The sequence below is a fragment of the Lates calcarifer genome, linkage group LG10, assembly GCF_001640805.2.
Source record: "Lates calcarifer isolate ASB-BC8 linkage group LG10, TLL_Latcal_v3, whole genome shotgun sequence".
Lineage (NCBI taxonomy): Eukaryota > Metazoa > Chordata > Actinopteri > Centropomidae > Lates > Lates calcarifer.
In genome coordinates, this window is record NC_066842.1 from 9606136 (window position 1) to 9619949 (window position 13814).

Genomic DNA, 13814 nt, shown 5'->3' on the forward strand with positions numbered 1-13814 from the left:
TATTGCTGCTTGTCCGTCAAGGAGAGTAGAGCAGTCTTGTCTCATCTGTCTGGCACTCAGACAACATGTTAATATTGTAATTTGGCTTCGGTATTAATTATGGACATCATCTGTGGCTTGTAAATCTGAGCAATCTCATACAAAAACACACACTGACACAGAACTATGCATGCCACCCACATACAGTGAGAAAGTCCCATCAAGGGGCACTTGTGGAAACAAGAGGTCTTTGTCTTGGTCTCTGCCATTTAAGGACACACTTATGTTCCTTACACTGTTGTCTCAGTGTTCAGGGTGTTCCCAAGATTCATAGACATTACACAACATTTCTATTATCTAAGTGAAACCAATAGAGCTCTGGATAACCTCACTGTGATTTCAAATTCATTCTATGTCAACTTCTATGAGAGAGATCTGTGTGCTGTGCCACACCCAGTCAACATACTGAAGGGAGGAGAGGCTTAAAAATAAGCAAAGCTTTATGAGGTATACAGAATATAGTAGGTGCCTGAGTCAGTGAGCCCCACTTCCATTTTACACTCTCTCTCCTTCTGCCTTTTCATTCCTTTTTCCTTCTCTGCCATCCCATGTGGATTGTGCCTTGCACCTCCAAAACTCTGCCCTACTCAGGCCCACCATGCAGACTTAAACCTTTTATGGGTGCCAAGGCATTTACACGTTCATCTCACCTCATGAATAATGAATAGGCCCCTCATTAATTAGTAAAGAGCTCCTGTGCATGTGCAGAGCTAGGGAGAAAACATACATAATTACACTCATATTTCAGAATTGGGTGAAAACTAATTTGAGTTTGGTATTTATGAATAAAAGATGGTGCGTAACGAACAGCGGGTGGGGATGTAGGAACAAGGCCCTTAAATATTTACTAAACACATTCTCAGTTCAAGTTCACTAAACAGATTCTGTTAAGTGACAGGGGACAGGGGGCTCTATTCAAAAAGCAAATTTGACCTCACACTCATCTTTTATACACATTAAACACACACATCTGTGATGGTAACCATACCAAGCCAGGTAGGAGAAAACAGCCCGGTAAAGCTGACAGTAGTGGAAGCGTGGTCCGTTCATGCAGACATTTGCCCTGCACTGAAACAATGTGAGGGGCTGTGTTAGCAGGGGTGTGTTGTGTCATGTAATTGTGAGACAGCTGACAGACAGCTGAGTTGGAGGAGACAGCTTTTTACATCAACAAAATGGAAAAAGTATCAAAAATAAAAGTACCTCTTATGTGGCAGGATGGTCCCTATCAAAGTTATACTGTTATATATTATTTTTGGATTATTTTTACTGATGTACACATTTGTAAGAAGCATTTTAAAGTTATCACTAATTAAGTTGGAGCTAGTTGTAACTATTTTATATACAGTTGGGTAGTTTAATCAAAAGGTTTGTTGGTAAAATCTTAATTTGCAAAGAAAATTGTTATAATATTTGTTGGTATAATATTTGCCTTTGAAATCTTGAGGAGTAGATGTATAAAGTAACATAAAATACTCAAGTAGAGTACAGGTACTTTAAAATAGTAAAACACTCAAGTAAATTATGTGTAAATGTCTTTGAAAATTCCAGAGGCACTTGTCTGTCTCTATGTTGTTGTTGTTTTCTATGTTGATGTTGTTTTCTTCCCCTTCAATAAATACAAAGACAAAACAAATGTCAGAGGATAGAGATTCAGTGGGAAGGAATGCTGTTCCCTTGAAAGTGTGTGTATGAGTAAGTGGCTTGACTATGTGCGACTTAATAACATGTATGTCATTAAAACAGTAGCCAGGAGAGGGCATTTAGTCTGAGCCGGAGAGTGTGTGATCGGCGCAGCGCGACGACAGCGTCTGTCCTGTCGTTACACTCCAGCAGCTCCTCAGCGTGTGTCTCTCATTACCGTCTCCACACAGGGAGCCACACACACACAGAACAGCGCTGATACACACAAAACATTTATTGAACATCTAAATGTTAATTTGACTTTCTTTGGGGGGGAAAAAAGCAATTAAGGGCCTAAATGTGTTGGTGTCTTTTTTCCTCCTCTCTCTCTCCTCTGATTCAAATAAGGGATCATTCATCTTGTGTCATCCTCTCCCCTCTCATTAGTCTGGAAGAGCAAATCTGAGAGATGGGAAAGAGGTAGGGATTGAGGAAGATGGCAAAAAAGAGGAGGATTGAGAGAGAGAGAGAGATGGATAAATGGAGGGAGAGGGGAGGAGGGGGTGTGATTTGGTCAGAGGAAATAGAGATGGGGGTTAGATGGCCTTGTCTTCAAAGTCCACAATCTGCTGTCAAATAGCGAGGGATGCGAGAAAAGGCACTGATCCAGTCCATACACACACACACACACACACATAAACTCCAAGCCATATATGAGCTTTAACATGTATGCAGATGGACAGGCTGTCACTCAAAGAGCTCCCAAAAGGGCCTGGAGTGGGTAATTACCAAGCATGTCTTCCATGTTAGATTACATGTTGCTGTCGGCCATAAGTATCCCTGAGGAGCCAGCTTGACAGCTCTCTGCTAACCCCCCCCCCCACACACACACACACAGTGGGGAACCTTGACAGCTGATTTACCCTAAAGCCATATACATGCAGTTAAATATAGCTACTGCTATCTTAAAAACAGGAATATGCACAGAATACTTTTGTAACAGTTTTTACACAAGGCTGGAAAAAAATCTTTCCTTAAACAAACAATTACATCTGAGGGCAGAGGACACACATTGCCTCGCTCTTCTTCCCTCGTTAGACGACACTCCCATCCCATTCTCCTCAAATCCCAATTAAAAGCTCATTTTCTCTCCCAGCTCACTAGGCCTGTTGATAATCATGATTAATATGAGGAGTTTCAGTGGGGTGCAGTTCCAGTCGCCAGCACTGATTTGGTGCATTTGGACCAAGCCCTTAAAATAATACACCCTAATTGGTTGATTTATCTTCCGTGTTGAGGACCAGCTGTGGTTATGGCATCACAATCAGGGAGAACGAGTAAGAGGATAGAGAAGCAGAGCATGGAGAAATAAAGACAGGATGATGAGAAAGACTGAATCCGCATTCTGCTTTCCTCAGAAGATCACTGATCAGGAGCTTGGATGGAATGTAAAGTAGGTTTTCTTGACTTCAACCCAGTCTTGATAGTTTCATACCCATCAGGGCCTGAGAAGGTGTGACTGGCTTTGTGAAATCACATTTACCCCACCCCCCCACCCCCCTAAATTAATTAATTGAAAAAGGCTCTTGGAGAACATGCAAATTTAATGAAGCTCCACAGAGGAGAGATTTGGGAGTTGTTTGGCAAATTACCTGCTTGTTAGCACAGGGTCAAAGAGAGTTACGGATCCGAATACAGCCAGAAGAAGCACAGTTACTGCTCAGTATACAGCCAGGAGAAGAGCAATTGACCTTGACTACTGTTAGTAACTAATAATTAAGGGGATTAGGAAAACAACAGTACTTAGGAATAAATATGTGGGGAAGAAGAAAATAGAACTGAGCCTAAAAAGCTGCTTAATTTAAGGCTCAGGCAAATTCATGTAGGAACTGATTTCTCTCTGTATCTGAGAAAATCAGCCTTTTAAAAACCTTTATCCCCCTTCCTCACTTTCTCAGCAAGGGTCAGATTAGGACAAGAGGAGGAGAAAGAGAGGAATCTGTACTGTATTTACTCAGAGTAAACAACAGAGAGATGAATCCCTGCAACAAGTCATGTCTGTTATTTATCTTGTCAGTTGCAACGGAGCGCATTTGCAGGAGCAAGCAGCGCAAAATGTCGAGCAATCATTTCACACAAAATACATCTGGAGCAGACCCCTTGTCCCTTGAGCATGGTTCATTTTGCTGCATTTAAAATGAAGTACTTTTCTTTTTCAATCTCCATGCTCTATTTCATCTAGAATTGATAGGGAGGTCACTGTCTCAGCAGGTGGGACGGCAACCCCCTGATGAGACTGTGATTTCGGTGCGGCACAGATGTGATGCGGACAATTTATGGCAGTATTGATCAGAGCACTGATGTGTACTATGCATGTCTCTGTGTGTGTACATGTGTGTGCATGTGTGTCTGTGTGTACACAGGTGTATGTATATAATTGCAGGGGTCATGGACTGTCCCGTGGGAAATAAGACACAATCATGGATGCAGAGACCTTTAAGGTAAACAGCAACAGGGGCCCGGGTTGTGATCTGTTGAGGAGCACAGGAATGGGTTTGCCTTGAAAAGATCATGATTTACTGTTAAAATTCTGAAAAAGTGGCACATTTTTAGAGTTTAAGAAAGGTTAAACACATGAGTATGAGAGATATAGGAGTTGCTGTCTTATATGTGAATGTGTGATATATGAAAATTGGAATTATATGGGTGGACGATGTCAGATTTGCAGCTCTGGTCAGGCTGTGAAGCAAAAAAGTGGATTGGATTTATGTTCTCTGTCATCTTTCAGATTACTCCCTCATACTTCTATATCTACAATGCCAAAAATGCGATTACCTTGAGCCAATCATTCATGTTCCCTGGCCCAATGTCTACAATGAATCAGTCAAACAGCCACAGGCCAGTATGGAGCTTTAAATGAGGGGAGCTCATTAACCAGTGATTCTATGTTGAAACAGAGTCAAAGATTGACTTGAATAATAGGAAATCAATGTAGAAGACTAATACCAGGAGAAATTGGGAGCTAGGTAAGATAGGTCATCTGTCAGTCTGATGTCTGAACTCTGACCTTTAACCTCTGATAACTGCAGCAAACTGTCTATCATTCTGCCTGTCAGGATCATAAAAAGGAAAGTTCGATCTAAATTTTTATTGATCACTTTAATCTGTGATTGAATTGCGATGTTTCCAAAAAGGACATCTGCAACTGATGCTTTGTGAGGGTATACATATTCACAGTTTTCAGGGCCCTGAATGAGCTCTGTGAGACTAAAATGACTGCTACCTGCTAAAGCTACTGAGAGCTACTGAGAGCTATGCTCTTCTGTAAAAGCAGCCAAATGTTGTTCTCACATGCAGTAGTGGACTGTAGTCAACCACATATGTGCTATATAATACTGTCTGTGTTTCACAAACTTCATGCCCACACAGACCTGCCTTCTCTGAACAGATGGCAGTATCAGCAAAACAACAACACCCTGTATAATTACAGCACAGAAACCATTCCTTTTCAATTACAGCTAATAAGACAAGAGAGTATTTGAGCACCCACCTGCCCTTCCTCAATCCATTTCTATTTCTCCTCCTAATTGCTTCAACAAGTGGCTTCAATCTGTCTGTGACTCCACAGAGAAACCACAGGTAGCAGGGATGCGTAAAAGGAGCAGATACTTTTGCAAACAAAGACATATATATATACACATGCCATGATGTACAAGAATAGTGTGGGATTAGATCGCCAGACACTGGTCTCCTCATGGGAACACTTTGGATGGGGGGGCTCACATGCCGTAATTAAAGCAATCTCCAACCCGGCAGCTGTCTGAGTCCCACAGGGAGACAGTACAAAACATTATAGCTCAAAAGCACATCTCTCTCACACACATATACCAATATACAAGATATATTCATTCAGGGCTGTATGTGTGTGAACAGCACCAAGATACACCCATATAGCACCCACATACAAGCAAGAGTTTTGCACAGTGCTAGGGTCATTTGAGTATATTTCTATGAGGGTAGTTGTAGTTACATGTAAAACCCAATGTACACACACACGCATACACACACAACTGCACTGACTGCCTTAAGGCTTTAAGTGAAGCAGAATAAAGGCAAAGAAAGGAACAGACACACCAGTGCATCTTTGCATTCACCAGAGGAAGCTATTAACCATTCTCACCTCTGCTAAGTGCACCAAAGCATGCAATGCATTATGTGGTGGTGTGGACTGTCATGTTTGAGCAAGAAGAATAAAAAGTGGGGCACAACTGTGTTTTATGCAATCATTAAAGCGTGAGTGACCACTGTATATTCGATTAAGGCTGCAGTTAATGGCTACTTTTAAAGATTAAACTTTAAACTAAGACTTTACATTGTAGTGGTTTCCCAGACAGCAAGGTGAAAGCTTCAAATTGCAACAACAGTCCAAAACCCATACGCACCCATATATATATATATATATATATATATATATATATATATATATATTGCTATCTGAATTATCAAATAGCAATTATCAAAAGTGTTGCTGATTAATTTTCTGTTGATCAGCTAATTTGAGTTTAAACAGTGTGATTAGTGTTTTCTTTTGAATGTATGTGTGTTCATGAATGTGTGCTCCCTAGTTCTCCACCTCCTCTGCCGCCTCTCCTCTCCTCTTCGCCTCCAAGGCCTCCCCTTCTCTTTAGGTGGCAATTTATGGCCACCCAGAAAATGAGTTCTTCTGGATCCCCACGTCACTGCACTCTATCACACTGCTGCTAGTGATCTGTTACTAGGAACATTCCCACAATATCGCCCATAAAACTGCTCACAGGCCCCATATTAATGCAGTGGCAGACCAGCTCCAGCCCTGTGAAGGACATAGGATGTCTGTAGTTTTAATTTAAACACTCATGGACACTGCTTGTGGAAAACGGTCCCTGTATCCATCAGGGCAGAAGTGCAATGGGCAAGGGCAGGACATTGCATTATTTACATTTTGTACTGTCAAGACAAATATCTTTTCTGTCACATCCATAGCACTATATCTTTATTACCTTGGTTGACTTTTAAACTGATTGTAGCAATTTGTTACAAAACTGCATCTCCTGGGAAGAGTGTAGTCATATAAACCAAGATGCAGAGGCAAAATTTGAGAGACAAAGGCGACTGCAGTTTTCTGATAAGATCTTGCCCTCAAGAGTAACAACACTGCAACAATACAGTCCTGAAAAATTTGATGTGGCACCCAACGTGGTTTTGGACACAAGGGCTTCGCCTGTTGAATTCCCTCAATGAACCCAGGGAGGGCAGCTCTGGAGATGAGGATATACTGGTGGAGATGGGAGCTGTGAACTGTAACGGGGGGCAGTAAGACGGTGTGTGTGTGTGTGTGTGTGCGTGAGGAGCAGTCTCCAGCCAGCTGGAGTGTGACTGGCTGACTTTGATAAGGTCAGCCGCAGGGGCCCCTATTGTCATATAGTCGTGGCCCCCTGCCAGCCCTGCTGTCATCAGCATTGGCACACTGTGGCTCCGTGGTTTACACTCACATGCAAACACACAGCACATGCACTGACACACACACAACTACCGAGGAAACACACAATCCTCGTAAGCTGACACACGCTCAATAGTAAATGTGTTTGCTGGCAGACAAAAAAGCCAGTAAATCTGTTTGGCTCCGTGGATATTGTCTAAATGGCAGCTCCACTTCAATAAATTCCCAAACTGAATCCGTTTCTGTCATTTTGTCCATAAAAGTCTCTGTCTGATAGTCTATCGAGTCCCTCCAGGAATTCACTGAGGGATTTTTGCGTATACTGCCAAAATGTTTAATTTGGTTGTGGTTTTTATGAAACACTGACGTACAATTTGCAATGTCTTTCAAGTTTTGAAAGAGGATGACTGGTGATAAACAAGAGAGAGGGATTAGTTTGCAGTTTGATTTGACTATCCAACCATTAAACTCATATGATAATAACAATGTTTTCTTTGGATTTCATTTTAAAAATACACTGGTCTGTTCTGTATATGAAGTCTGAGAATTACCTCAGTTAAGTTTATAAACATTGTAATATTTGTGGGTGATATTTTCAAAGATCTTTGTAATGTGGTGCTGTGCTGCTGTGACTTTGCATGGGGCAGAGTTATTAGAATACTCCCTTTTCCTCTACGCTTCTCCAGCAACAGCTTCTAATTGCATTTTGACTGATTATCAGCATGAGGCTGTAAATCACCAGCCAAGAGAACTAGAGGGAAAGAGAGTTAGAGGGTGTTTCCAACAGATAGAGATGGAGAAGATGATGAAGAGCAAGATAAACCAGAGGAAGGGGGAATGAAAATGAGAAAAAGAAAAGACCAGGGCTCTTCTTGAACATATGCAGCTACAGCCAATCATGCAACATGTAAGTTTCAGGGAAACATACAAGGTCAAATACAGAAAGCTAAATCACCTGTCCAGTATAACCTGAATGTCTTGCAGTGGGCTAAAACCATAATAAAACCCTTAATAGAAAGCATTTGCCTGAAGAACAAACTCATATGTCTGTTTTCTGTTTCAAAAAGTGAGTGTGTGTGTATGTGTGTCTGTGTCTCTATCACACCCATCCTCAGGGGATGGGTGGATCTGACCAACGACTCACACTTTTTCCAATGACAAGCGGCACAGAGCCCACTGAATAAGAGGATGGGGATATTTCCGTTAATTCTCGACAGGGTAAATACACACACAAACTCACACCCGCCACTGCACAGGCCATGTCAAACAAGGTAATTAGGATATAAGCACACACACGCTAGCTCTGTCCCTGGCTTAACCTCTTTCGAGTCATCATGCAAGCTTTCTCTGACAGGATGGCCTTTAACATCCTTTCTGCAGCGCAGACAAAGAAAACACAACCCATGATGTCAGCCAATAAGCCTCTCTCAGGCCTACTGGGTCAATGTGCGGCCATACAACATTAGCGGATATTATTGTTACAGTTTATGACTTCCGTGTCAGGGTTAGACACGTGGCAGCTGTAAAGGTCTTAGTCTGTATCACAAGGCCATTCTTCTGCAACTTCTCTGTCTTATTCGCTCTTAGACACTTTCCTTTCTTCACATACACACACATGACTTACAGGAAGTTGACGCAGCCAGTGCCAGGTGGTGGGGCGATCCAGACAAAGCTGAAACTGGTGGAGGGCTGGTGGCTGACATGGGAAGCAACCACACTGCAAACAAACTGGGTTCCACCAAACTGACGTTCTGGCATCACACCTGGAGGAGAGGTAAGTAGAGAATAAGTGAGACACCAAAAACCTTACACTGCTTTGTGTCATTTACAGTACTGCCAAACATTTTACTGAAGGCTACCATAGTTTTTCATATTCTTTAATGTTTCCCTGCCTCACAGGTAGCAGCTGCTTTCCATTTATTTTAGTGCAAAATTAAAATCAACATGCAAAGATATAAAACTTCATTCATGTAGGTTAGGTTGTGTAGATCACGGGCCTCCTGAACAACATTACTAAGACACAAAACGTATTATATTTAATTTACAGCCTCGTGCATTAAAAACATTGGTTTTTAGTAACCAGCTAGCTTCCCACCAGCAGTCTTTAAAAATTAATCCATACTCAACTACACTGCTGCACACTCATAGAGTTGCTTTCACAAAACTGTGATGGATTACCAAAACTATTTCAGGCAAGTCTGTTCAGGTTGATTTTATGTAGTATGGAAATGAAAGCAGACAAGTTGGAACACATTAAAATAAAACATGGTATGCTGTGCAGCAAAGTTAAACCTATTAACTTATGTACAATTAAAACCATGCAATAATATTTGGTAAGACAGAGTGCACTGAGGGAAATACATAATATGTAACACTTCTTACAGACAAGTCAGCATTAGTCTGAAACTAATGCATAAGGTGACTGGACAACAAATGTAATTAGATACACTAACAGAGAGCTGCAAAGAGCTGAGTGATATAAGGAACAGTTGACAGTGAAAACACAGGAGAGTTTTGACATGTACCTACTGTACATCTGGAGTGTTGCATATCTACCTTGCCCCATTCTCCCTTTCTTCCATTTGCTTTTTGTTTCTTTCCTCACTTGTTTGATCTCATGCCACCACATTAATATTATTTCCATCCACTGGCATCCTACAGTTTTCTTTGTCTTCTTTCCTCACACTCACTTCTCATCCACATTCTCTCCTTTGCTCTACTTCCCTCCTTTCAGCATTCATTTTTTTCTGGACCCCCTGCTTCTTTTTTCTCTCCCTCTGAGCTGACACTACATAACAGTGCTCTTATTAATGAGGGTCTGTGTCCGGCTATGATTGCAGCGATGGAATGACATCATGTCACACAATCTTTCCTTCATATCACAGAGGGCAAGGGCAGGATGCTGCCGGACTCATCAATCACTGAGCCAAAGACATACAGAACAGTTTAATAATTTACTGTAACTAAACAGCTTTGTAGCGTCTACAAAGAGGCCTCCAAAATGGTGCGTTAACTATCGCGATACAACTAGAGTATGCAGTATACACAGACACTTCTGCACCTCCCAGGCAGATAATCTAGGCATTTGTCATAATTCTACAACATGAAGTCAACATAATGCGGTCCAGTGAAGATGAAGCAAACACATTCAGCCAGGTTAAAAATGTATGCGATGTCCCATCTGTGTATGAGGATGTGCTCTGTGATGCTGCAGCACTTTGGTGTCTGTCCTCTGCTCTTTATAACCTACAAATACAATCCTCTCCTCTCCTCTGCTCAATCATAACTCACTTCACTGAAAACATAATCAGCAATGATTAATAACATTGGAGCTTTAATATCCCCTGGATCAATGTGCAAATGAATATGCAAAGATTGTGTATGTGTGTGTCTGTGTGTGTGCGTGGTTCAAAACTAATTATTTAAAGAGAAATAATTCCGCCCATTTCTGACAGTTATAAATTTGACTTCACAGATTGCATCCATAAATACATACAATGTCGACAGCACCATAAATGTTTCTGTTTGAGTCGGCCAGTTGTGTATGTGTATTTGTAGCGTTGCACAAAATTTATGTTGATGTGTATGTGTGTGCCACGGTACAAACAAACCTAGTTATCATTGCTGTCGGATGAAAAGCTAAGAAAAACAACCCTATTTTTTGATTGAGCACCATGTATTTATTCTACCCTGTGGGGTTTCCAAAGGTTTTCTTCAACCCCAGAGTTGTAAATTTTCTCATCATCTAGAGAAACATCAAACTCTTTAACTAGAGTTTGAACTGAATAATCACCAAAGCTACATGATTTAAGAGGTTTTCACATGACAACAACATATTGTGACATTATGTGCAAGTACATGTAGAGTGTGGTCCTAATGTGTCAGATTTACGAGGTGTCAGGCGAAGCGGCCCTACACATTGCTAAGGAGCTGATGGTGTGTAATAACAGACTGAGATGTAATCACCCACTAATAATACTGCTGTTCTCCAATCACCTCGGCCATAACCCCTCTGTGTAATGGCCACGATTTACTCCTAAGCAAACACACACACACTCGCAAGGGGAAACACACATAAACACACATTACTGTCTGGGGTTATTGCTATGTTGTTTGCTTGGGCTCAGATCTCCTCAGTACCCTATCTTTACTGCCAACATACAGAGCAGCAGGAATAGTTTCTATGCTGGTCTTATGTAGCATTCAGGGAAGCATGCATTGACATATCCATACATTTTCCTCTCTTTTTAACCCCGTCCGACACAGGAGAGTACCATTTTGAGAACAATTTCCTGGCTGTTTTGTGCCACAAATTTACTGCTACAACTGAGGCAGTCAAGACAACAGTTTTGGCACTAATTGTCCAATTTTGTGGCAGAAGAAGAGAAGCAGAAGTGCTATGAATCTTTCTTGCCACATTGCCGTGGTGCAATTTGAGAATCCCTGCAGATGTGCATAATACAAGCTTAGCTTTCATGGCCATGAAAACACTATCTGGAAAGCTGCACAGACAAGCAGAAAGAGAGAAGTATGGTGATGGAGCTGAGCAGCAGACTGAGCAGAAGAGATAGCAGAAGGAGAAGTAAAGGGCTGTGGCCAGTGTGGACAGGGGGATAGAAACAATGAATCACTTATTCAAAGGAGCATTTGTATTTACAATGAGAAACATTAGCGAGAAAAAGAAAAAGGTGGGCACGGTACCAACAACAGCTTTGGTGTTAAGAGTCGTTTTTAATTCACAGTAATGACAAACTTGCATCATAAAATCTTAACTAATGTTCCACAGGCTACTGTAATTCTTGCTCAAATAGGGAGATAATCAAATGTTGGATGAGGTTAAACAAACACAGAATTCAATATTTGATACAGAAATTGAACATGGATTTGTGAGAAAATTTGGAAAATAAAGAAAATATAACAGACAGGGAGAAAGCAATACAGAGAGAGAGGTAGAGAGATGGTATGGCTAAAGAAAAGCATAAAGCAGTTTGGCTATAGGGTGAAGATGAAAAGGCAGACTGATGCACTCCAGGACACAGCAGTGCTGGGACTCAACACGCAGAATTTCTTTTTCTACTTGAAAAATACACTCAGGCGTAAAAATGCAAATAACGAAACTAGTCCCTTTCATGTCTGGGTGTGGAGAGAGAGAGAGAGAGAGAGAGAGAGAAATCACTATTATTCAATGAGATCCAAATCCCAAACGTTCCAGTAAAGCAACAAGCTGTAGTGAACCTGGAGAAGGAAAAAAAGAAAGCTCTGACATTCCTGGTTCTGTCCAGGGAGATGAGCAGAGAAACAGAAAGACAGGCTCTTTCGTCATTGTGAAATGAAAATAGATAATAAAGCCCTCATGTGTCCTTATAGGTCAGGGTCACACAAACTGCAAAAACTTTTCATTAATTTTGTCTTTGCTCTGTTGACCTCTGAGTTCTTTTTTACCACATCATGATGGACTTTGGTTTGTGTGCTTGTTTTCTTTTCTGTCAATATTTTGTTGATCTCCTCCTCTCTCACTCTCGATCCTCCAAATTCTTTCACTATAATTACAGTATTTGATGCAGTTGTATTAATCAAAGGCCACAGTTAATGGGTGATTGTGATATTTTTGTGTTTAACCTCTTCCTAGAAAATATGACACACAGTTCAGTTTTAATGGCTACATTTTATTCTTTATCAACTGACTGTTCTCCACATATGAACTCGTTATCACACAATCAGCCACATGCAGAACTCACCTACTGAGTTGACAATGACAGAAGTTGTAGCTGCAGTACAAATGCCACTGGTGATGCGTTCATGCTGCATGTTAGACAAGTATTAGTAGAGGCCGCTTCTAATTCAATAAGCAGCCACAGGGGGATCTTGAAGGACTGTTGCAACCACACATCCACAGTCAAATGCACACATGCAAATACATGCACGCACACACAACACACGCAGTTCTTTCACATGCAGATTGGGCACTTATGAGCTGTCGGCAGTGATTAATGGCAAGGGAAGATGACCTGCTAACTCCCACGGTATGACTGGGCAGAGCATGTTTCATAAATATGAACCCCCACACACACATATACACGCACACACAAATGCCTATACATGCATTCTCAGGCATGCCCACACACAATCTCACTCAGATACACAGAAACACAGGAAATGGGTGTGTCTGGATTTTAAGGGTCACATGCTGGTTGTAGGATTGTCACCCCAACATCAATCTCTGCTCGTAATTGCAGTGAATTTTTAAAGTGTTCCATAAAAAGGAAGTGGGAAGTTCGCCACCTCTTATTTATTCATATTCAGTCCGCCCATGTCTCCAGTAACAAAGACTTCTCTACATTTTTTTCCCCTTCTGTCTGGTCTTTCTCTTTTAAATACATAAACACTTCAATTCACATCTGTCTGTGTACTCTTTAACATCTCTCTCTTTGGACAGTGTATTTCTATCTGTCTTTATATCTCACTTTGCAAAGCTAATGAGCTTTCCACAGCCAAGCTCAAAACAAGTCAAATAGATGGAGTGAGAATTCTCCCTGATGGAGCAGATGGGCAATCGGTGGCTCAGCCTGGCAGCGACTTCACACTGTAGGACCAGCAGGAGCTGGTCTAACTGGCATTATAACTGATAGATAGGCTTTGTGGCAGAGTTGCGAGGATTCAAGAGGCACCATTC

General features: G+C 41.4%; 1 protein-coding gene across 1 annotated transcript in view; it reads right to left on the reverse strand.

The window, feature by feature from the left end:
• reln (reelin) overlaps positions 1-13814 on the reverse strand; it is an 89257-nt gene that overhangs the window by 44732 nt on the left and 30711 nt on the right. The window contains 1 exon segment of the mRNA XM_051073273.1: positions 8766-8904. Within this exon segment, the coding sequence (XP_050929230.1) occupies positions 8766-8904 (139 nt within the window).